Here is a 23,973-nt window from a genome sequence, read left to right on the forward strand (position 1 = left end):
TGCAGTGTTTCATCGGTGTATACTGATAGAGGCCACTAACACTGCTGCTGCTTCTTTTAACCCCGCTGCCCTTCTTTCATCTCATGCATTTTCACACCTCTCACTTGGTTTTGTCTCACGCTCTTCCTGAACGTTACTTATCCCTCTCCCCGGGCCGACATTGAACTCGAACCCTGTGGTAATTCCTTTACCTCACTCCCCCTGTATCCCTGTCGCTTGCGTAACCTCCCCCTCACCTCCCTCTCTCTCTCTGTAAGCAGGATGTCAGACCCTTCCCAGCAGGGCCAGAGGTAAAGCCCTTTGTGTGTGCACCCTTATCTTCAATCTTCAACCTTTTATTTGTATGTCTGTGATCCACTCCACTTCAGTACCCTACTTGGATGGTCTCCTTGTCTGTGTTGTCTTTGTACCTGCTCCTAGATCAAACACAAATCAGTGCTGTATTTAGGAAAGTGATTTTTGATGGATGCTGTTATCATGCCTGCCGATCCCAATCCCTGCCGATCCCAATCCCTGCCCACACTTGGTTACTGTTGCTATGTAGGTCAAACTTCTGAAAAATTAAAACTGGAGCCGTCAAGTCCCGCGAATCAGAAAAGGTTGTGAATTCAGAAGTCAGAATGTGTTGATTACATTTTCTGAAACAGCTGCTCTAACAGCCACAGGGGCACGTAAACATTTGAGGACTTGCTGTAAGAGAAAATGAATAACTTTGGTATGGTAACTTTATCACTGCTCCAACTGTTTACTTTCAACAGCATGCCTCTAAGTATTTTAGTCCTCATTTATGATCTAGATAAAGAAAATGAAACAAAAAACATCTGTTGTAAAACTCTTATGCTCTCAGATTGAACTTGTCCAATAGCAGCATGAAATGGAAGCCTTGTGTTGCATTCACCCACAGCTTCACACTAGAGGTCTTCACGGGTCCACTTAGATCCGAAAACATGAGCGGGTTCGGTTCTAAAAGTTTCACGTGTCCCTCGGACACGGGTCGGGTATAATAATAGCGGCATCGGGTCTCGGGTAATTTAAAATGAATGTGTTTTTACCGAACGGACCCGAGAAGACCCGAACTACTGTATCTCGTGTGTGGGCATCGACTCGAGTCCTTTTCCAACCTCTTCTCTGTTTGCCAAGACCGCTTGCGACATCGTGTGGCTGGCGGTAAGCCAATTTTCGTTGAAACAGACCTGTCAATCAATTTTGAATCCACGCTGTAGCAGTTACACTAAAGTAACATCCGGGTTAAAAAAAATTGCCGTCGGACTCGGGTCTAATTCTAATTTTTTCGGGTTTGTCTCGGGTCGGGTCAATATATATATATGCACGTCGGGTTCGGGTAAAAAGTCATTTGGGTCACTTCGGGTCGGGTAATTTTTTTTAGACCCGAGAAGACCTTTACTCCAAACTCATTTTTGACTAAAAAAGATCATGAAAATGGACCCATTGAAGTCAGAATTTCTACTCTCAAAATTCTCCTCAACCCTGGATTGACACTAGCAAGCGTTGTCATATCAACATGGCTTCCGAGTTAAGTCGAAGGCAACGTTAGTAGAACAGTCCACAAACCACTGGCTTTCGGTTACCGTACAGTAACTGAGACTAGGCCGCTAGTCTCAACAACAGCTAGATACAGTGAACTCTCCACAGATGGCATTCACTAAATTCCAGGGGTTTCGTTACCACGACGTAAAGTGGGCGTGTTTCCGGAGGTCTTGGAAAAACTCCCTCTTTCAAAAAAAAACAACAGCATACTACGAAGGACAAAACAGTCGTACGGGTAGATTTATTTTAGAAAACAAATAAACAACCAAAAGTTAGGGTTAGGGTTAGATTATCGAATAGGCCACGTCTACCCGATGATGCAATATCTGTTACGCTGTTCTGAAATCCCTGGAAATAAGTGCATCCTCTCTACAGATAGCTAACATTGTTCCCCTGACCATATCAAAATATGTCCTTGAGAAATGCCAGTGAACCTGCAATGGAGCTAAACCAGGGTCATGGCAGACAGCAAAGGTTACCAAGCAGAAATTCAATGGGCAAGCAACTAAGATGGATCTTGGGATTGGTCAGTTCTAGCCTGAAGACACATATGCATGGGTGCATTGTGCATGAGTGCATGTCTGGAAATGCATGAATGATGGTGATGGACTGTTTCTCCATGCACAACGAACACTTCAGGGAACTTCTTCACAAACTCCCATTTGTTGCATGGTTTGCAGAGCTTCCTGCTCAGCCTGCTTGATCTTTCTTGTCTCTTTCTAGTTCCAATGAGATACACATCGGTACTTCTCTTTACCGATGTGCATCTCATTGTCTAGTCTAGCGGCCTCCGATCTTATCCACAAAGGGCCGGTGTGGGTGCTTGGTTTGAATGAAACCTGCACCCACACCGGCCCTTTGTGGATAAGATCAGAGACCGCTGGTCTAGTCCATAATGCAAATTATTAGGGAAAAATCATTTGCATACCAGTCGGCAAATTTAGCTAATGTGAGTGATGAAGCAAATGTTGTCTACTATTGTACATGCTACTGTTAAATAAATCACTGAGAATATGATGAGGCAAATATCCACCCTGTGAGTTTACCTGTGTAGAGCTGTACAGGTGTGCAGTAGCAGTAAGCAATGCCACTAACTGGGTCCTGGTACATCGACAATTCCAGAGTGTTGGCTGACGAATACTTCTTCTTTGGAGTCAGGGTTAATCATCCCCGATGTGGCTAGTCATAGGATAATAGGCCATATTTTTAGCATAAGTAGGGATAGGGTCGAAGGGTTGGACAACCTGGAGGCACTTCTGGATTTGTATATAAATGTATATTCAGAGGGGGCACGGCGGCTTAGTGGTTAGCACGTTCGCCTCACACCTCCAGGGTTGGGGGTTCGATTCCCGTCTCCGCCTTGTGTGTGTGTGGAGTTTGCATGTTCTCCCCGTGCCTCAGGGGTTTCCTCCGGGTACTCCGGTTTCCGCCCCCGGTCCAAAGACATGCATGGTAGGTTGATTGGCATCTCTGGAAAATTGTCCGTAGTGTGTGAGTGAATGAGAGTGTGTGTGTGCCCTGTGATGGGTTGGCACTCCGTCCAGGGTGTATCCTGCCTCGATGCCCGATGACGCCTGAGATAGGGAAATGTGTCATGCATCCTGTATTATGGTTGTTTAACAACTCATTGTCTTTCTTTTGTTGCTGGACATTTGCAGTTTTGTGAATACTGTCTATGTATTTCTATATGGAGTTTCTGTGCTTCACTGGTTCTCAGTCTGGGTTTTGAAGTGCACTCGCGCAATTTTTCAGCTATTTGCTGAGCCATTTATAAATAATGTCAGGTGTGTTAGAGGAAGGTAAACACTAAGTAATACAGGCAAGAAACAACTTTTTTAATGTACTTGCCTAAACATAGACCTTTGATTTTAATGACGAGCAATTTGACGATCCAGATGTGAGGTCTGAAGATTTTTCTGTTCAATCGACTTTAATTCTTACCTGTAATCCATTCATGGCACTACAGCACCAACACTAAGAACCACTGACGATATGGATTTGATCTCTTATTTACCAAAGACAAAGATATAAAGATGTTGTGTCTTTTTGATGCTCTTGGATGAACTGCTTGTTCCCATCTAGCATGTTCGCAGGCTGTCTCAATCCACGCACTGACTTTTTGCTACAGGTCCAGCAACATGGGCCATGGCCACGTCCAAGCCAGACATCATGATCGTCCTCCTAAGCAAGCTGATTGAGGAAGGCGATGGATTCTACAAGGTCAGTCTCTCTCCAAACATTGAATTATTACTTTGTAAATACCTTTACTCTTTTCTACCTTTACTCTTACCCACCCACCCTCATTCCTATCATGAATTCATTCCAACTACATTCTATCTACCTATTTCTTTTCGTTCTTTCCTTAGTGCTTTTTTTTAACTTGCATTCCTCTTGCCTTCCTTCTTATCTAGATACACACACCAAAGCTGTCTTTCCTTTATTTATTCTTAGCTATTTAGCCGTCTTTCTTTCTTTCTTTCTCTTTCTTTCTCACTTCTTTTACTTCTCAGTACCCAAAACTTCTGCCTTTCCCTTTGCCTTCATTTCTACTTTTCTTCTTTTTTTTCTCCCATATCCTCTTTCCTTATCTTCCTATCATTCTATGATGCTTATTCTTACTTTCCTTCCTTTGGTTTTCCTTTATATCTTCTCTATTTCCATTTTCCCCTATCTACCATCTTCCCTTCTTGCCCATGTTTGCCCCAACTTCTTCTTCCCTTTCATTCTATCTACATTCCTTCTTTCTTACCTTTCCTGTAACTTCTCATTTTCCTTTCTAGCTTCCTACCTACTCATCTATGCACCTACCTCGGTTGTCCTTCATCCTTGCTCTTTACCTGTTTAAATCCATACCTTCTAACTTCTGCCTCTGCCTCTTCCTCATACCTTGTGTTTTACCTACCCTTCTTTCCGTTCTTCCTTCTTTCGGGTTGCACTCTTTACATTCTAACAGATACGTTTACATTTATTTCATATATTTTCTTTGATAGAAAGGAAAAGTGAAGGAAGCAGCCCAGCGCTATCAGTACGCTCTGAAGAAGTTCCCTCGTGAAGGTTTCACCGAAGACCTGAAGAGTTTCCGCGAGCTTAAAGTCTCCCTGCTGCTAAACCTGTCCCGTTGCCGCCGCAAAATGAACGTTAGTAGCCAGTTATTGGTTATAGTTTTTATTAACTGCCTTGAACCTTTTATGCAACATGAAGCAAGATGACTCGTATGTACTTATGCATGTAAGTTTTGTTTAGTTTTAGTTTTTTTCATTTTAGTGTAACATGCAGTACAACCCTTACTGCTTTAGAATATCTGTATCATTCCTTTATTTGTAATTTTAATCCAAAAGTGAGGCAGAATCCTGTCGAGGCATTAAGATTTAAAAAAAAAAAAGTACTTACATCGGACCCACATCATCACTTTTCATCCCAACCACTTTTTTTTAGTTTCAGATTTGTTTTTTGTTTTGTTTCCCCTGTATAAAAGAAAGGATTTAATTTATTTTCAGATTATATATACAGTGTATAGGTAGTTATAGTCTACTGTAGGTATATATGCAACAGTTGGAGCACAAAAATGTCACTGTGTTTAAAGCACCCCCTGGTGGAGATGAATATATTGCTTTATAGTGTGATGGTCTGTTCTGTGTGTGTGTGTGTGTGAGAGAGAGAGTCTCTTATCAGTGTACATGTGAAAACTTCCACATTTTTGGCTTACGTTGAGGCATTTTTTGCACATTTACATTCATAATGAGTGTGTCCATGATGTTAAACCACCATTTGTATGTTCATAATGAGTGTATCCACATCACACCATGTATGTTTGAACGGTACGTATGAATGTATGTGTTTGTATGTATGCTTGTGACTATCCCTACATGCCTCCAAGCGTATGGCTCTGTGTAATGACTGTCGGCCCTGTTGTTGCTTGCAGGACTTTGGCATGGCGGAGGAGTTTGCCTCCAGAGCTCTAGAGTTGAAACCCAAATCCTATGAGGCCTTTTACGCACGAGCCCGCGCCAAACGCAGCAGCAGGTAACCGTAGCAACAAAAAGGAAGGGCGCTGGGACCTAAACCTCCTCAATTTAATCAAGTCTAGACTTAGTAATGAGGTGAAATCTCACCCGGTAGTGTTACTCTAAGGATAAGGAGGCTCATTTTCATACATTTCAACATTATTTTTATTCTACAGACTTTCCATCTGTCGCATCACATCTTTTTTTTGTACATTTTCAGATTATTTTCATGATTAACACACAGAATATATGATCTGCCAATGCTACTGTATGTTGCTGGACTGTGAGCAGTGTACAGTATTCGGGTAAAGGGTTTCTAGAGCTGGAATGATGCAATGAAAATGTTATTAACAATATTGCTCTACAGTGGAGCCCCTAATTAGTTTCTTTATTTCTGAATTTAGCCTAGAATCGGATTTCGAATTCTGGGACCGTAAATGTCACCACTTGTAGGCATGACATTATAGGACACCTATAAACCAAGCATAACATATAAAGTGTCCAGTTTAAAGTGGGTCAAAAATCAGATGTCACTCTGTGATGTCTCATGCCCCTTTTCCCCCGAGGCAGTTCGAGTGCTGGTTCGGAGCCTAATTTAGAACCAGTTCTTTCTGTTTCGACCGCCAAAGCACCGGCTCCGAACCAGGAAAAGTGGTTCTTAAGTAGCACCAAAACGTTGCTGGTCTAGACTTAAGAACCGCTTGCGTCAGGAGCTGGGGGCGGGGCTACTGTTAGCTCATTTGATAATGTACCTTAAGTATACTAATGTTTAATACACTTTTACTTTACCACGATATGATATATTATCAGCACACATGATAGTAGGTAGCTACATGCTAAGGCTAAATTTTTTTCTGTGTTAATGATAAAATAACGTTATGTACTTTATCGATTACAACCTCCGTTTATACAGATTACACGGAGCCGCACGTACACGTTTTATTCGCCGCGTTTGGATGCTAATGTAGATTCGCAAAGCCATGAGCATTAACAGTAAAGCAACATCCGCCATTGTTGTTGTGTTTGTGTTTGTCGCTGCTGCGCTAACGTTGCTGGGACACGTGACACGTATATAGTGACGTCACACTCGGCGCCATGATGGCTCTCTAGCCGGTGGAAAGGCAAACCGGTTCTTAGAAGGTTCGCCAGTGGAACCAACTTTGAACCAGCACCAGCGCTAGCTCTGAACAAGCACCCGGTTCTTTCCGGTGGAAAAGAGGCATCTGTGTCACTCCCAGCACCAGTGATAGTTGACCTCAGGCCAAACAAGATCATTCTAAGATATAAGGTGTTGAAGTCAGCAGTGAGAAATTCTCCATTATTGTAAAAAAAAAAAGACTCTTGTTTAACTCTTGGCCATTCAACAAATTTTGCTACTGTCCAGTCAGTTCAGTTTAGTTGGTGTAATGTGTCTCATACTCTGTTGTCTTCACTCTGACTTCATGTAAGGAAAGGCAATCCCTCAACACACATCAAATCTTGCCTCTCAAGATGTTTCTAGGGACTTTAAAAAGCAATTAACAAGGCCTACATAGTTTCAGAAGGACTCGCTTTGGTTGAGGTAAAGCCGAGGGCAAGAGCAAGTTTTACTTGCTTTGCATGCATTGCAGGCAGCAAAGAGCTGGAAACTTTATATAATTTCCCTTTTAAACAGGTTTTCTATGCATAATTGTCTATAAGTTTGTGTGTTTTTTATCTCTGCATCACGAATAACACATCTCTCTCCTTGGATAGGCAATTCCACGCAGCCCTGGAGGACCTGAGTGAAGCCATTCGCCTGTGCCCTAATAACCGTGAGATCCAGCGTCTGCTACAACGTGTGGAGGAGGAGTGTCGCCAAGTCGCTCAGCAACAGCAGCTGGATCCACCTCCTTCTCCTCCCCAAGCCCTTCCAATGGTGCCACATCCTCCTCCACTGGAGCCCCGTCTGTCTGATATGGAGCCAGTGCAGGACCTGTTTGAAGAGGATGAAGATTACTTGGAGCGGGACTTGGATGGTCTTCCACTAGCTGTGACTGCTGAGCCTCATTCCAGCCCTTCAGGCCTGCCTGTCATTCAGAACATGCCACCTTCCCCAAGCCACTTGCCCTACCTTTCCGGAATCGCTAGCATGAGCCAGTCCTATGATCTGCGGCCAAGTCCTCCATCCATGTCCTCTCCAACCCGACAGGGTTACCAGTCTACCACTCCATCACTGTCTCCAACTCATCAGACTCAACACTATCGTCCAAGCCCCCCTCAGACTTCCCCAGCCCACCAGGCCTCCTCTTCATCTTCCTCCTCATCCTACCACTTCAGCCCCCCTCCCTCACCTTTACGCCGTGGTGCCTACACCTCAGAGAATGCAGCCATCTATAGGCCACAGTCTGCATCCGTCAGCTCAAACCGGTATCAACAAGAGGCACTTTCTGGCAGGCCCAAGTCACCTCTGGCAAAAATGGGCAGCCAGCGCTCACTGCAGCAGCAAACCCAGTGGCTCCAGCCAGCCAAGGCCCAGATCGTCCGCACAAATCAGACCAGTGGCTCAGTCCACTCCACCGCCTACTCTCACATGGCTCAGTCCATAAGGGGACATGTTCCAGGGGATGTTGATGAGCTTGGGGAGGTGGCCTATTCAAGCCCTCTGCAGATGCAGGGCAGTGTGTACATAGAAGAGGAGCTCCCACAGAGGCCCTCACATGCATACAGGCCAAGTATCACAGGCCCCCGTTATAGTCAAATGGGACCTCAGATCAGCCGCAGCCAATCAGCTGCTTATTATCCAGTCCAGCCACATGAAATTGAGCGCCAGCCTCAGTTATCATCACCAGAGCATCCTCACGGTATGCGTCGCCCACTAAGTGCCACCGGCCCTACACCACGGCCGCTCATCCACTCTCAGAGCACTGGCCTGCGCTTTTCACCATCTAGCAGCAGTCTAGCTGCAGGATCCACAACTAATTTAGGTCCAGGCTTCAGGCCCTCATCTTCAGCACAACAGATGGAGATCCCACTGAAGCTGGCATATGAGGGTGGTTACAGTGATGACCTTTCACCAGTTTCTCCACCCCAAGGTACTGACATGCGAGTTTTAGGGGGGACATACCCAGGCGAAGCTCTGCGGGCACGCAGTACACCCTTCATGGGCATCATAGACAAGACAGGACGGACTCAGCAGTTTATTCAGCAACCTTCATCCTCTTCCACCACATCACGCACCTGGGCAGTGTCATCTTTAGACACTGTGGTCTCCAGCCCTGCCACATCACCTGGTAACATGACCTATGGGCAACTTGCCTACTACAATCGCACCAACAATGCCCACAATGGACACCTAGTGGAGGATGACTACTATCGGCCAGATAACACAGGCCGGGTGAGTCAGGCACCCACATACCCGGACATTAAGGTGGCACGAACGCTGCCAGTGTCGCAGGCCTATCAGGATAGCGAATACAGACAGGTGGGGCATGGGGAGCGCCAAGGTCCTTCCTCTCCTATCAAACCAAAGAGGCCCTTTGTTGAGTCCAACGTTTGAGGCACACCTTGTGTGTGTATATATATGCCCCCCTCACATTGACATAATCTAATCTATAAACTGAACATGACCTAAATGGAGATGTTGTAGAAAGCATCTGCTTTGGGATCAGGAAATGCAGGATGCTTCAGGAACCTCAGAGTTGGCCAACATTACATCAGTATGCTAGCTTTCACCTTAAGCTTTGCTGTATAGATGAGCAAGAGAACTGCACAGCGTAATGGATACAATTTGCAGGACCTGTACAACCACATCTGGTGATTTAACCATAATATTGCAATGGTATAAATTGCCATTTGTAGGAAATGGTGGAATAGAGCTTCGCAAGAGCCAGTACATACTCCTGACACACCAAGCTATTTGTTGGTATTAGTTTTCAATGCATTTAAGACATATTAAAGGCTAGTTAATGCTGGTCAACTGATTAAACACCCCAGCGTACTGTACATGGGCAGCCAAGATGCATGCAGACAGATGACCCTGAGGAGCGGAATTCTTTTTCCTGTAGCCATAGACGTCGCCGCAAATTTTAATAGCGCCACAAAGACTTTGTAAGCTTGTAAGCAAGCTTTACACAAACCTCTCAGACACCATCATCACATTATGTATGCTGTGTGGTTGAATAGTGATCAGAGAGCCAGAAAAAGCTGTTCGATTGAAGCGAAACGTGTCAAATCAAGCCAAGCGCTAGATTGTTTGGGTAAAATTTGTATTCCTACACTAAATACTGTAGTTTTCCGTAACAGTATAGGTACTTGTACTAGTACAACATATAGGTGGAATACCAGGATTTGTCTTTTACACAATTCTTACTCTTTTATCTATATTTATATTTGAATTGGAATACAGAATATTGTCCCCTGCTGGTAAGAAAAAGTTATTTCGTCTGTTGAAGTGCATTCGCTGTTTTTTGACATTAGCTTGGTATGTCAGGGTCTAAATGAGTCTAAATGTTTAGTAAGGCCTTAGTTACGCCGCCTCCTGCTTATAAATAACTCATTACAACATTTTTTATACTTGGTTGAGTGCACAATTAGTCTGAAATCTTGTATCCCAAGAGATCAGGCCAGATTTCGTTCCCCTCCTACCTCTAGCGGAATCGTCGGAACGAGCCATGATGTGGCCGGGTTCTGTCCTCGATACGAAGCTTTCCTGAAGTCTCATTTGTATATATGGCTGTAAATGCTGATCCCGAACCACTGTGTAAATAGCTAAAGTAAAGATTGAAAATATGGAATATTTAAGTTTAAATTATGTTTGTACAAAATTATATATACATATACATACTTCATTTTGCTCCTGGTTTCCTTGTGCTCAGCGTTCTTGCTCCCGGTAGGTCACTAATGTGAATTTTTTACCTGCTTTAAGGACAATTTTTCTTTCATGGAAATGTTTTCTTTTGGTCATTATTAAAAATGCTGTGCTGTGAGTTACCGGACTTCAGGAGGAAACATCGTCATCTCACGTCACGTTCACGTTTATGAAGGTAACATAGCGTTACACTAGCGTGTGAATAATACTTTTATTAAGGAGACGGTGAAGTTATTAAGGAGAGGCTTCTTTTCAGTTTTAGACACTTTTCTAGATCGCTTCCTTTATTTTACACACATTCACAAAAGGTTGTTATTCATTTTCTTACATTGTATTTATTTCATGATTTTCTTTCTGTGTTCCCTTCTTTCTTTTCAGCATTGTTTCGTTTATGCACTTTTCCGTTTTTTTTTTTTTACGCTATCAGGACTGGAAACTTTGTGTCCTTGCTGGGGTTTTTTTCTAATGTGTTGAAAACCAACTTTTTTTATGGCAGATATGTTAATGATTGTACAAATTGTGCTTAATTAGAACGCATGCTCTTTGCTGACGCACACATTGCCGTGTGCTGTTCGGGGTGGGTGGGGGTGGGGGGTCTGGTGGCGGTGAGATTTTACTTATCATGATACCTATGTAGAAAGGAAAGAGGAAAGGACTGTGCGTCAATCATTTTCCTCCTCCCTTTTTTTTTCTTTTCAATTTTATATAAAGTTTTATTTGTATATTTTTTTTTCCTTCAGTCTAAGCTTGCTGTTAGCCCGACTCTCTGTACACGGTTTTCAGTAAAACAAGAGTAAAAGCCAGAAACATGAATGCATTTTTGATCCTGTCCAACTGTACAATCAACTGTATGTAATAATGAAATAATGTACTAATTTAAGAATTCAAAGAAATTCCCTCGGGGTGAAAAAAAAAACGATCAGTGACTGCACGATTCTTGTTTTAATCCAGGTTACGCATTTAATCTTGATATATTTAAAAAAAAAAAAAAAAAAAAAAAAAATTCCATGGTAAAACATGAGGACATTACAAGAGGATTTAACCTTATGATGATTTCCAAGCACATTAAAGGACACGCCAGCATTTTTTTTAAAAAAAAATCCCTATCTGCTGAGTTTGGTGTGTGTGTGTGTGTGTGTGTGTGTGTGTGTGTGTGTGTGTGTGTGTGTGTGTGTGTGTGTGTGTGTGTGTGTGTGTATTCTCCTAGCTAGTTCCAACAACTCGCCTAGCTTGTGCTCTAGATTGTATTTTTCATTCCCAGTAACACAGATGAAATAAAGTTAGCTGTTTGACTTCATTGTAGCTTTAGAAGCTGAAAATTAAGATAATAATAATAATAATAATAATAATAATAATAATAATAATAATAATAATAATAATAATAAGATAATCTTGTGTGACTTTACTCTAAAATGGAAATTCACATTTACAGCATTTGGCAGACTCCTTCCAGAGCGACGTACATTTTTATATCATTTTATTTATACAACTGAGCAATTGAGGGTTAAGAGCCTTGTTCAGGGGCCCAGCAGTGGCAGTCTGGTGGACCTGGGGTTTAGGAGGTCAGTCAGTCAGTATTCCAACACCATAAACACTAAACTACCACATGCCCCTGAAATGCAACACAATGCTCAATATCCCAAACATACACACTTTAAAATATTTCCCATTAAAATATATCAGAAATCTCATCCGCTCACTATCACGACTCTTACATGACTCTTACACTATCGCTCTTACTCTTACATAATCTTACACGTTTGTTCCTCTCGCTTACCCCCTCAGCTTAGGCCCTGATTGGTCAGGAGGTAAAAAGCATTTTCTGAAAAGCTGTGAAAAAAACAAACTGATTACACTCATCAGATTTCGACTAAACATTTGTTGAACACATCTGGCAGAAGGAGTCATAAAAAATATTCATCAGACATGATTTGAGACAGAATTCAACAGCTGGACTTCGACGTGGATTTATTATAAAGTGAGCGAGTTTGGATTGCTGTCTTTTCTTTTTCAGTTATTTATTTATTTATTTATTTATTGCACTTTTTCGTGCTCAGCTCTAATCACACACATAAAGATCGGGGTGATGAACACACGTGTTTGATTTTACGGTGATGAGTCCTGATGTGGTGCCTACAACACATACACACACACACACACACACCTCACTGTGATGAACAAATAGTCCACAGGAAACACCACCAACACGGAACAAGTACACGGTACAGCAGCATGTGTGTGTGTGTGTGTGTGTGTGTGTGTGTGTGTGTGTGTGTGTGTGTGTGTGTGTGTGTGTGTGTGTGTGTGTGTGTGTGTGTGTGTGTGTGTGCAGGGTTTTGGTTACATCAGTCACTTTACATCAGCACAAATGACTGTAAAGTAAATCAGTGAAGCATAAAGACATCATTCACTATTAAAGACTTTTTTTTTTTTTTTTGACTCCTAACACTTGAATATGAATGTCGAGATTTCAAATAAATGGACATGAGGATGACGGACGATCTGAGCGAGAATTATGAGCTGATATTTACCAAAGTGTCTGTACTGATAACTCGAGTTAATAGAAAGAAATTAAATCCGAAATTATTTAATGTCTTGAAATTGTAATGAGCGATGAAGTGGAAATGATTAAATGTTAAAATAATTCGCTCTAACATTTCAGAGTATTTACCACTTACGGTCGTGCAGGTTAAAACCTCCTACTCTTCTCAAACTTGTGGAAATAATGCCATTTAAAATAAATAAATAAATAAATATATAAATAAGGAAGCAGGTTTCACTCTCCTTTTCCCGCCTCTGAAATAAGCTACACCTCCAATCCATACAAAGCAAATCTCCCCGCCCCCTTTCCGCCATAAAAACACGATATCCGATGCATCGTCTCTGTGGTGCACGTGGCTGTAAAAACAACTACGCAAACTGCTCCTTTAATTAGCAACCGAACACACTTTCTATTATCCTTCTGTCCAGAAGACTCAGAACATTTTGTTAATAAAAATGGACTAAGATGTAAATCCTCTCATCACATGGGGTGAACCGCTGCCAGGTTTCATACAGTACAATAATAACAATAATGATAATAATAATAAGAAGAACATTATGGGTATTTGGTCCTCTAATGTAACATATTGACCTTTAAGCAGTGCATTGTGGGGGATGTGGAACATGTGGTTAGTAAACAGTGCTCTGTGTAATACATTAGGATTAGAAAATAACTTGTTTCTCACTCATTCACTCATTTTCTACCGCTTATCCGAACTTCTCGGGTCACGGGGAGCCTGTGCCTATCTCAGGCGTCATCGGGCATCAAGGCAGGATACACCCTGGATGGAGTGCCAACCCATCACAGGGCACACACACTCTCATTCACTCCCACACTCCCACACTACCAGAGAATTTTCAACCTACCATGCATGTCTTTGGACCGGGGGAGGAAACCGGAGTACCCGGAGGAAACCCCCAAGGCACGAGGAGAACATGCAAACTCCACACACACAAGGTGGAGGCAGGAATCGACCCCCTAACCCTGGAGGTGTGAGGTGAACGTGCTAACCACTAAGCCACCGTGCCCACCGAACTTGTTTCTATGGTGACATAAATAATCAAGCTAGGTATCGTACATCCTCTGGTGTCCATCGTTCAGGCACGATCCTACCGTAGTGCATTATGGGATATCATCTAACAACAGTCCAAGACAAAGCTAAACTGATTTATTATAAAAAACCTAGATTAGCTAAAGTCCAACCTGTAAACCGCTAACGTTTCATTTCATTTTTTTCAGCTCATGTGTTTGTTTCTAACGTACAGTAGTGACGTTACACACTGGCGGATTAGAGTGTTAGGAAAATGACGAGTTTCCAGCTGGTAATTACGAGTTTTATGGATGAAAACATGTTCCTGTAAACACAGGATGACATGTACGTGTAATTATAACTCATCTGTCTGGGAGAATTCTGTAGACTGGTGACTGTAGAGTTGTGGGGAAACTAACAGTATGAAGACTTCGCTGTTTTTATCCTTTAAACTGTTGGTGTTTTTATTTAACCTAATACAGTTTGTTAGGTTCTGTAGTGTCTTTCCAGTCGGTCAATACTGCTGGTACGAGGTGCTTTTAGTGTGTGTTTGTGTGTGTGTGTGTGTGTGTGTGTGTGTGTGTGTGTGTGTGTGTGTGTGTGTGTGTGTGTGTGTGTGTGTGGGTTGAGTGGGTTGAGTGGGTTGAGTGGGTTGTGTTTTTCCTACAAGCCAGTCTTTATATTTGCAGCTGTGTTTTAGGTCTCATGCTAGCTGCGCTAACGCATTTATACTTTCCAAACCATTGGGTGATTAAAACCTTTAATTAAAGCTTTAATGCCCATAACACTGCTGTAATCCTGAGGGGACGAAGATAACAGCAGATAATGATCATCCTCAGAGCCCTGAACACCTTGGACGTGTCCCAAACCACATTCCACCCTAATAAACAGTACAGTATGTTAGTATTTATATGATGTCATTTGCTATTTTGGTCATAATTTATAGTCCTTTAAATGCAGTTTGGGACACAGGCATGACTTTTTACTGAAGGTGGAACTTACTTTAGGAATATGAAGTCCTAAATCCTACATCCTATAGCAATTTTAAATAAATCAATCAAAACTTTCTCCTGACTTTTGATTTTGATACAAAACATGGAGACTGCCGAGTGTTCTCGAACTGCCGAGTTCATCCGTACGTGTGTGACGATGACCCCTGCTTTCTATTTTACTGAACACACACACACAGGAAGTGAGAGCGTTTAAACCGGAATAAGGAGACTGGAGTCTAAATGGAAGGAGGAGTGTTGAAGTCTCGGTGCGGTGTTAAGGCGTGCTGGGTCTGGAGTCCTCACTCAGAGTGTTGAAGTGAACAGACAGAGCCTCTTCCTCAGGGTTCGGCGGTCGTCTGAACTCCTCTCTGGTTACCACGTAGCCCACAATTACCCCAAAACACACCAGCAGCAGACCCAGCATGTTGGCCAGAACCTCCTCAGGAGCAAACGGTGGCCTACGACATGATCAGAGGGGTTCCTCAGTATTAATAGGTTATTATGTTACCTCACTATCATTTCACTATGATACTTACACACCTGCTCGATTAGGTTGCTTTGAATTGAGTAAAAAATTAACTCACTTTATTTAAATCCTTCAGACTTCTTATCCCGAACCTCAGACAATGCCTGTTTTCCTGGCTAGAACTCTGTTTTATCTGTCTTTCCTGAGTATGGTTAATAAACACACCATGTCATGTTTATCCATTTACAGTTCTACATAATGTTGTTTCTGTGCCTTGCACTTGGACAAGGTTTTTCTAAAGATAGCTGCTAAAACAATAAACTCAAAGTATTAATAATGGGCCTGGCATAAGTCTAACTATTTTGGTTATACAGCTTAAAGGTGCGATCTCCGATGTTTGAAAGCCAATGTTGACATATAAAATCACCAAAACAAACACGCCCCTAACCCAAACGGGTCCCACCCCTGTATCGATAGCTCCGCCCACACATACATACGTAACCCAGGTGACTAACAGAAAGAAACGTGTCTTTATCATAGCTGAAGGGAAGAACAATACGATTGTAGATAAACAAACAAGCAAAAATGCCACACAAGCATAATGATGTAAAGGACAAAGGCATATATTAGTTCTGTGTAACAAAGCAAAACCAACGTTACTCACCTATCGAGAAGGAAAAAAAGCGCCTCTGCGTCTTAAGTAAAGTCGGCCACATGTTCACAGGTCGGAGTTTCCCGAGTCGATAACTCCTGAGCTAAACGCTGTTACTACACAAAACGCGGTTGTAGCTGCCTCTCTACATTACTACGATAGAAAAGAGGTGTTATTTGTGTAGTAACAGCGTTTAGCTCAGGAGTTATTGACTCGGGAAACTCCAACCTGTGAATATGTGGCCAACTTCCTGCTCCTTCAGTTCTCTCCAGCGCTGGAAAGCTGATCCTATATTAACACGTCCTACTTCTTGTCCTTATCGTAAGTCTTTCTTCGCTTTCTTTCTTTGTTTTTATCCTCCATGTCGATGTTAAAACCGCTTTCTGCTAATGTCACACATGCGCACCGAACACTCTCTCCGCCAATATCGACAAGCCCCGCCCCTTTCTGCTCATCGGCTACACGTTTGTTTTGATTTTTGTTTATTATTCAGCCCGACTCAGTTTTCTGAAGCATTTCTCAAAAATCGGAGACCCTGCCTTTAAGAGATAAGTGAATATTGCAACGGTGGCAATTATCTACAAGAGCGTACACGATTTGTCTCATGACTATAATAAAAAAGATGAAACCTTGTACACCGCATCATCGTGTGTCTGATAGCAATCAGTTTCGATCCACAGGTCAGTGAAAAACAGCGAGTCACTTTTTGGAGTGACTCATCCTCCTGAAGACCTCCAGCCAGGAGACTCTTGACAGAATCGTGCATTCTCTGGAGCTTTCATTAAGCTCTGATGACTCATGCTGCCCTAAATACGCTCCTCGGCTTCACGAAGCCTGCCACTATGAATGACTGGATCGAAATTCTCTCGTAAATCTAAATGAGAATAACTCTTCAGTAGATGCAGCTGGACGAGTGCAAAATGTGGAAGATAGGAAATTATTAATAATCGTGTCTATATAACCTGCAGCGCTTGTTGTGGAATAAAAGAAAATGACCAAATAATAACTAGGAAACATGCAAAGATTTACTGTAGTACTCACAGTCCACTGAAGATGGCTTTCTCAGCGATGCCCATGAGAGAGGAAGCCACCGCCATGGCCAGGAGCACGAGGCCAAAGAATACATGCAGGGGCAGATACCATCGCCGTAATGCTGATGATGCCCAGGGAAACAGGAAGAAGCCCAAGCCTAGCAGCCACTGCACAGGAAATCAGTGTTAGACTTCAAACTCGCAGCAAATAAAACTGCTAAAAAGTAATAAATAAATAAATAAATAAATAAATAAATAAAATGAGTGTTCTGTGTTTTCTAAAGAAAGTCAGCAGATCTACCACAACTGGAAATGCCAGGTTTGGGGTAGATCAGGTGAAAGTTAGTATTGAAAGGCAAGTGTGGGTGGTTCAGGGGGTAGTCAATTTTATGAGGCCAGATGTGGGGTAGTTCATGTTAATGTAAATGTTCAAAGACCAGGTATGAAGTTCATGTGTAATTGAGGATCAAAAAAAGCCAGGTGTGGGGTAGATAAGTAGGGCTGAAAGTCCAGGTAGGTGTTGGTAGGTGTTGGTTTGGGTGTTGTTATTAAACTGTCGGTGAGGATGAGGACAAAATGCAGGATAATTCTCTTAGCTTTATGTCAGATGTGTGGTAGTTCCAGTGTGGGTCAATATAGGGCAGAAAGACCAGTTTAGATGTTGGTAAAGACAAAGTGACCAGCTGGGTATTTGAGGTGTAAGTGTGGCCTGCATGGCCAAATATGGGTGTAGCTGAGGTGTAAGTGTGGCCTGCATGGCCAGGTGTGGGTGTATTTGAGGTGTAAGTGTGGACCACATGGCCAGGTATGGGGTAGTTAAGGTGTAAGTGTGGACTGCATGGCCAGGTATGGGGGTATTTGAGGTGTAAGTGTGGACTGCATGGCCAGGTATGGGTGTAGTTGAGGTGTAAGTGTGGACCACATGGCCAGGTATGGGGTAGTTAAGGTGTAAGTGTGGACTGCATGGCCAGGTATGGGGGTGTTTGAGGTGTAAGTGTGGACTGCATGGCCAGGTGTGGGTGTAGTTAAGGTGTAAGTGTGGACCACATGGCCAGGTATGGGGTAGTTAAGGTGTAAGTATGGACTGCATGGCCAGGTATGGGGGTATTTGAGGTGTAAGTGTGGACTGCATGGCCAGGTATGGGTGTAGTTGAGGTGTAAGTGTGGACCGCATGGCCAGGTATGGGTGTAGTTGAGGTGTAAGTGTGGACCACATGGCCAGGTATGGGGTAGTTAAGGTGTAAGTGTGGACCACATGGCCATGTATGGGGTAGTTAAGGTGTAAGTGTGGACTGCATGGCCAGGTATGGGTGTAGTTGAGGTGTAAGTGTGGACCACATGGCCAGGTATGGGGTAGTTAAGGTGTAAGTGTGGATCACATATAGTTGAGCCAGCTCAAATGTGGCTCACCTGCATGAGGAAGAGGATGAAGGTCAGCATGCCACACCAGCTATGCAGAGAGGTCATGTTAGGGAAGCCGTGATTATTGTGAACATCAAACACAGCTACCAGACCTGAGGAGTGAGACACAGACATCATTACACCACTTTCACAGAAGATCTAAAGGTATAGAGACAAATAGACAAAGGTCAGAGGTCAAAGGTGTGTACAGAGATGCAGACAGAACTTACCCACAATGCTGATAATGAGGGCCATCATGTGTAGCAGTGCGTGGAGGATCTTCACCGAACGCTTGCTCTCGTTTCTGAACACACGGTACACCAACACGCCTATCATCAGAGATAAGAGAATTCAGCAACGTGGCAACAGGGTTAGTTAGTAAATATCTCTCCTCCTTTAAAGGAATAGTTCAGTGATTTTCAGCCTAAATCATAACTAACATACATACAGGAAGTAGGACACGTTTTCCTGAACTGAAAATTAAAAACTGTCCTCCAAACTGGATCATAACAGACATCGAGGGGCAGATGAGCTCCACCTTGTGTGTGTGGAGTTTGCATGTTCTCCCCGTGCCTCGGGGGTTTCCTCCGGGTACTCCGGTTTCCTCCCCCGGTCCAAAGACATGCATGGTAGGTTGATTGGCATCTCTGGAAAATTGTCCGTAGTGTGTGTGTGTGTGAGTGAATGAGAGTGTGTGTGTGCCCTGTGATGGGTTGGCACTCCGTCCAGGGTGTATCCTGCCTCGATGCCCGATGACGCCTGAGATAGGCACAGGCTCCCCGTGACAAAAGCCCTGACAACGGGTCGTCTCTACACCTCCAGCCGAAGTCGCTTTTCTGTGTGTTGCCGTTTTGTGATAATCTAATACTTTCGAGCTGTACCTGGGGGAGGAACTCATTAAACGTGTTGCAGAGGAGCACAGCGGCCCTCAGGCCTGTTCTTAGCCGTGTCACTCTGGAATGATCGAACCTTTAATGGAACAATGACCTTTCTGATTCGGTGTCCTAATCGAATCCCCTGAGTAATGGCTGAAAAGATTAGCTGAACAAAACCGTCTGTTTCTGCCAGGGGTTCAACCCACTGCCCTGTGGCCAAACATTAAATACTTTAATTACAGGTTATAGACAAAGCTGCACTGTCTGTTTCAGATTACAGGCAGATCTACAGAACTAAACCATGTACAGTGTCAGAATAGAAGCACAATTAAGCCACGCCCCCAAAGAAAATTTATATGAAAGTACTGAGAAAATCACAAAGCACTTGAGAGTGAATGTGTTGCAGTGATTGGATCAAAACTTCATCAAAATAAAAGTCTCTTTAGTTCAACCTGCTGGGTTTTTTTTAGGCAGGTTTCTGCTCTCATAGCCGACACGTGCAAATCCTCAGCATCACTTCGGTCTGGTCCTGGAGCCAGACTCGTGTCTCACTAAGCCAGATCAGCCCTTTCGATACAGCAAGCATGAACCGAAGCCAAAGAATTCTTAAGATCTTTCCAAAGAGCGAAACCTGTTGCCATGTTTAAGTGTTTCAGCAAACTTTGTTTCAGGACAAGAACACATGCAGTTAGTGTGTGAAACCAGGACAAGACAAACAAGAGAACCCTAACCTGAACTGTCTCTTGAGTAATAAAAAAAGAAATAAATATAAATAAATAAATAAATAAAAACGCTTATTGCTGGTCAACTAACAGCATTTGTCAAATAGTATAATAATGGTGATTAATATAAGTTAAATATATCTAATATATATATATATATATATATATATATATATATATATATATATATATATATATATATTATACTACATACAGTATACTCAATGTGTACTACTGTTACTACTAATAATAATAATAAAATTAAATAATAATAATAATAATAATAATAATAATAATAATAATAATATATTAAAAATAATGTTTGGATTCCTTGTGGTTATTGAAATGTATAAAAATGATTGAAATTAATAAATAAATCCGTAAATTAAACAAACAAAATCTTATTTTACGTAGAAATTTTTATAAATAAACGGACAAATGGAAATGAGTGGAAACTAAAAGAAAAAAAAATCTAACTGACTGATTTTGGTGGTGTTCAGAGCCTTTAATATTTTTTATGTACCTTGTAGGATTTACTGACAGTATACAGTACTGACACATTACACTTATAGTTATTTATTTAGTTAGTTAGTTATTTAGTTAGTTATTTATTTAGTTATTTAGTTAAGTACTTACTATTAAATCATTTATGGTGTTTTATTGATTGATTGATTGATCGATTGATGAATTCTCTACTCATCAGTCTCCTAATTGTTCTTGCAGTCACACACAGACTGAGCTCAGACATCCAGCAGCCAGTGTGTTGGATTTGGCTCGTACCGCGTATCAAATGATTTTCCTTCAGAATGTTCTACTTTTCCAGAGTCACATGTACATGTGATTCCCTGCACATGCCAATCAGTAACTGGGACAAAATCCTAAATCAAACTGCATTTCTTTAACCTTTAATCCTGGAAATTACCCCGGCTAAGCCTTTTCTGTTAAAAGAATGCCTCGGCAAAAAAAAAAAAATCTGCCGTCTCACCGTCTCCATAGAGGAAGACGAGGCCCATGACCATGCAGAGCGGGTGGACATTAAACTGCTCCGGTGAGCTGTCCCAGGCGAAGCCTCCATGATAATGTCCCATCCACACACCCGTGAGCACCAAACACACCACACCCAGCACCTGAGAGCAGGCCACGTAGCATGGCAGCGCCCGAAATCCAGCCCAACCCTCCATCGTTCCTACAGAGAGAGAGAGAGAGAGAGAGAGAGAGAGACAGGAGGACGTCACTCTGATGTGTTGCGAATGTATATAAACAGTATTAGACCAAATAGAGATGAGATCCAGGAGGCACGTCACTTTTTCACATCGTCAGTGTGTTTCAATCCTTCGAGAGTCAGGGCTCAGTGCAGGACAGACTAGTTCTTCACTCCAACCTTCATCTCCACACCATGTCTTCATGGAGCAAAGGGACATTGTCATGGTGCAGCAGATAACCTGATAAATAATAATGAGTAAAGAACAGTGTAGGAAGCGAGCACTTCTCTCGAGAGAGTTCCTCACCATTATCAGGACACCACCATGGACACATGGTAGAAGAACAAGGCTCATTTACATGGTGGTGTTTAGCATGAGGTCAGATGACAAGCATCAGGCTGGCAGATCGCACTGTAATGCGAAGGGACAGATTAACTGAAGATTAGACCTCCTCACCTCCTCCACCCCACTCACTCCTCCTCACCTCCTTCACCCCACTCTCTCCTCCTCACCTTCTCCACCTCACCTTCTCCTCCTCCTCACCTTCTCCTCCTTACCTTCTCAATCTCCCCTTTCTAAAGCTTACTTTCTCCTCCTCACCCTACAAACACAAGGAAATAGAAAATAGCAAGAGTATCAGCGGGCCACGTGCAAGCGTGCAAGATGTTTCCTATGAGACATCCTGTCTGTCTGAACAAATTAAGATAAGCGCTGAATGAACAACACAGAGCATGAGATTAATTCGGGCGATTACAAAAGTTTGCGCTCCCTTACTCTGAGAACCTTTAGCACTGTAAAGGGATTTGCTTATATTTCTGGTTTTATATTGCTTCTGTATTTCTCTTGCTCTTCATTAAGAAAGAATAGTCAACAATTTCCTCAGGTTTTTTCTCTAATTTAAAAAATATATTCCTTAGGCTCACTGAAATGCAAGAACTGGAGTATAAACATGGGGGTGCAAACTTTTAAGATGTATTTTATTTGTGCATTCACTTACATTACAACAAAAGCAAGGGGCACAAACTTTTGCACTCAACTGTAACCCTACAGATATATCATTGTGTAAAAATATATGAGGAATTCAGTCTTACTGTATCCATTGCAACTTGCTAACGTTTAAGCAAATACGTTATGTCCGGTGCTGTAATAGACGGTATGGTGTTGTCATAGTTACAAGAACAGCTGAGCTAATCGAATCAGTTCGAGTTCATCGAAGTCCGCACGGGCGTCGCTAAAACACGATACGTGAAAACGTCTTCAATCCTTCTACTCCAAAGTCTTGGTAAAGAGCGGGGTTGATATCGAGCGTGTGTTGTGTGATGTGTTGCATCATAAAATATGAGAGCCAATCAGATTGCAGTATGCAAATCCTGGCCATTTATGTCAGTATAACTAGCAGCAATGCAGGTATAATGACGACAGCACCTGATGATACTCGCCATACTCAGTAACCTGAATTATGATCTCGGTATTTTGAGACATCGTATCAGTAACATATCCCACCTGAAACACTGACCTCAGTCATCTCTCGGAGGGATCGTTGTAGCCCGAGTCGCTTGTTTCGTCGTCACTCGTCGTAGCTTTGTAGAATTTAGTATCTACTGTATATAGCGGTTATGAAGCGTGTACAGTGTGCGATTATGTGGTGCTCAGTCTGCACCAGGAAACAACACAAGTCTAAAAAAAAACTTTATTCCCATGAATAATATTTTGTACTTGTGTTGTTTTTGTGCTCTTGTATTGTTTGTATTGCGTCTGTTTGTTTGTTTGTTTGTTTATTGTCATTTTGTGGGGTGGTTTTCTAGCTCGGGGACTGAATTGAAGAAACTGACAATTAAATTAAAATGTTAAACATTATTTAAGATCCTTGGATCTGTCCCCGTCACTGTAGCTACTGCGCTGCTTCACCTTTACAAGCTACAGCATAGTGTTAAAAACAGATGTTTAACCTTATACATGTGTCCCAGTGAGATTTGTGCTTTTTAAGGCTTTACACTGGATAAAAGCAGCAGGTGTGTGAACCAGGAGCAGGTGAAGTGACACTAATGACCGTCATTAACATCAACAATCTACAAATCAGAAACACATTTAATATAAAGCTCCAGCTGGTGTTAAATCACAGGATGTGAACAGAAGAGAAATAAAGACAGTCATGTACTTGGGCACTTTTATTACTTACCTTATGTGTTTGATAAGAAAAGCGCTGGAGCTGCTCCGGTAAGAGGAAGAAGAAGAAGAGGAAGAAGAGGCTGCACAAAAATGGCTGTATCTTTACTTTCTTTCTTTTTCTTTTTCAACCGACAATGTCTCCTCTTTACAATGTACAATTTATCTCCAGAGTATCTTTATCTCTGTGGTTTTTTCCCCTTCAGTAACGGATGAACTTCTCTGGGGTTTGGACTGATAAAGCTGCTGGGTGTCGGGAGGATGTTGGCCACGCCCATGACCTGTCCCGATTGGCTGGATCAAAAAAAAAAGGAGACGGGATCAGCTGTGCTCAGTTGCCTTGGCGACCAGACGTAATGGATGATGTGAGATAGAGGAGGTAAATAGAATTAAGAGCCGACCGGGGGAGAGAGGGAGAGAGACAGAGTGATTGATAGATAGATAGATAGATAGATAGAGAGAGAGAGAGAGAGAGAGAGAGAGAGAGAGAGAGAGAGAGAGAGAGAGAGAGGAG

General features: G+C 42.4%; 2 protein-coding genes across 3 annotated transcripts in view; one reads left to right on the plus strand and one right to left on the minus strand.

The window, feature by feature from the left end:
• The window catches only part of tanc2a (tetratricopeptide repeat, ankyrin repeat and coiled-coil containing 2a), a 41,402-nt gene extending 30,103 nt beyond the window's left edge, over window positions 1–11,299 (plus strand). Inside the window, 4 exon segments of the mRNA XM_027154874.2 lie at window positions 3,677–3,768; window positions 4,539–4,685; window positions 5,471–5,571; window positions 7,287–11,299. Of these exon segments, the coding sequence (XP_027010675.2) occupies window positions 3,677–3,768; window positions 4,539–4,685; window positions 5,471–5,571; window positions 7,287–9,069 (2,123 nt within the window). The 3' untranslated portion in view covers window positions 9,070–11,299.
• A 205-nt stretch (window positions 11,300–11,504) lies between these two features.
• LOC113647889 (transmembrane ascorbate-dependent reductase CYB561) lies at window positions 11,505–23,935 on the minus strand. Of its 2 annotated transcripts, XM_047808316.1 has the most exons (7): window positions 21,600–21,754; window positions 21,396–21,491; window positions 21,077–21,277; window positions 18,725–18,823; window positions 18,504–18,607; window positions 17,104–17,261; window positions 11,505–15,402 (listed from the first exon to the last, which is right to left on the minus strand). In XM_047808316.1, exons 3-7 carry the CDS (start codon window positions 21,270–21,272, stop codon window positions 15,219–15,221), a joined length of 741 nt encoding a protein of 246 aa, XP_047664272.1. In that variant the 5' UTR covers window positions 21,273–21,277; window positions 21,396–21,491; window positions 21,600–21,754; the 3' UTR covers window positions 11,505–15,218. The 2 variants fall into 2 exon arrangements, with proteins under 2 accessions (XP_047664272.1, XP_027010678.2); XM_027154877.2 differs by lacking the exons at window positions 21,396–21,491; window positions 21,600–21,754 and adding an exon at window positions 23,473–23,935.
• Between the last annotated feature and the right edge of the window lie 38 nt (window positions 23,936–23,973).

The sequence above is a fragment of the Tachysurus fulvidraco genome, chromosome 24 (genome assembly GCF_022655615.1).
Source record: "Tachysurus fulvidraco isolate hzauxx_2018 chromosome 24, HZAU_PFXX_2.0, whole genome shotgun sequence".
In the NCBI taxonomy this organism is placed as follows: Eukaryota; Metazoa; Chordata; class Actinopteri; order Siluriformes; family Bagridae; genus Tachysurus; species Tachysurus fulvidraco.

What these genes read in the sequence shown, in the direction of transcription:
- LOC113647889 (XM_027154877.2), bottom strand. Translation starts at nt 21,272, where the DNA reads ATGGAGGGTTGGGCTGGATTTCGGGCGCTGCCATGCTACGTGGCCTGC. An exon ending in TCATCCTCTTCCTCATGCAG is followed by an intron (nt 17,262 to 18,503) that starts GTGAGCCACATT and finishes TTTCCTGTGCAG; the next exon opens with TGGCTGCTAGGCTTGGGCTT. An exon ending in AAAGCCATCTTCAGTGGACT is followed by an intron (nt 15,403 to 17,103) that starts GTGAGTACTACA and finishes ATCATGTCGTAG; the next exon opens with GCCACCGTTTGCTCCTGAGG.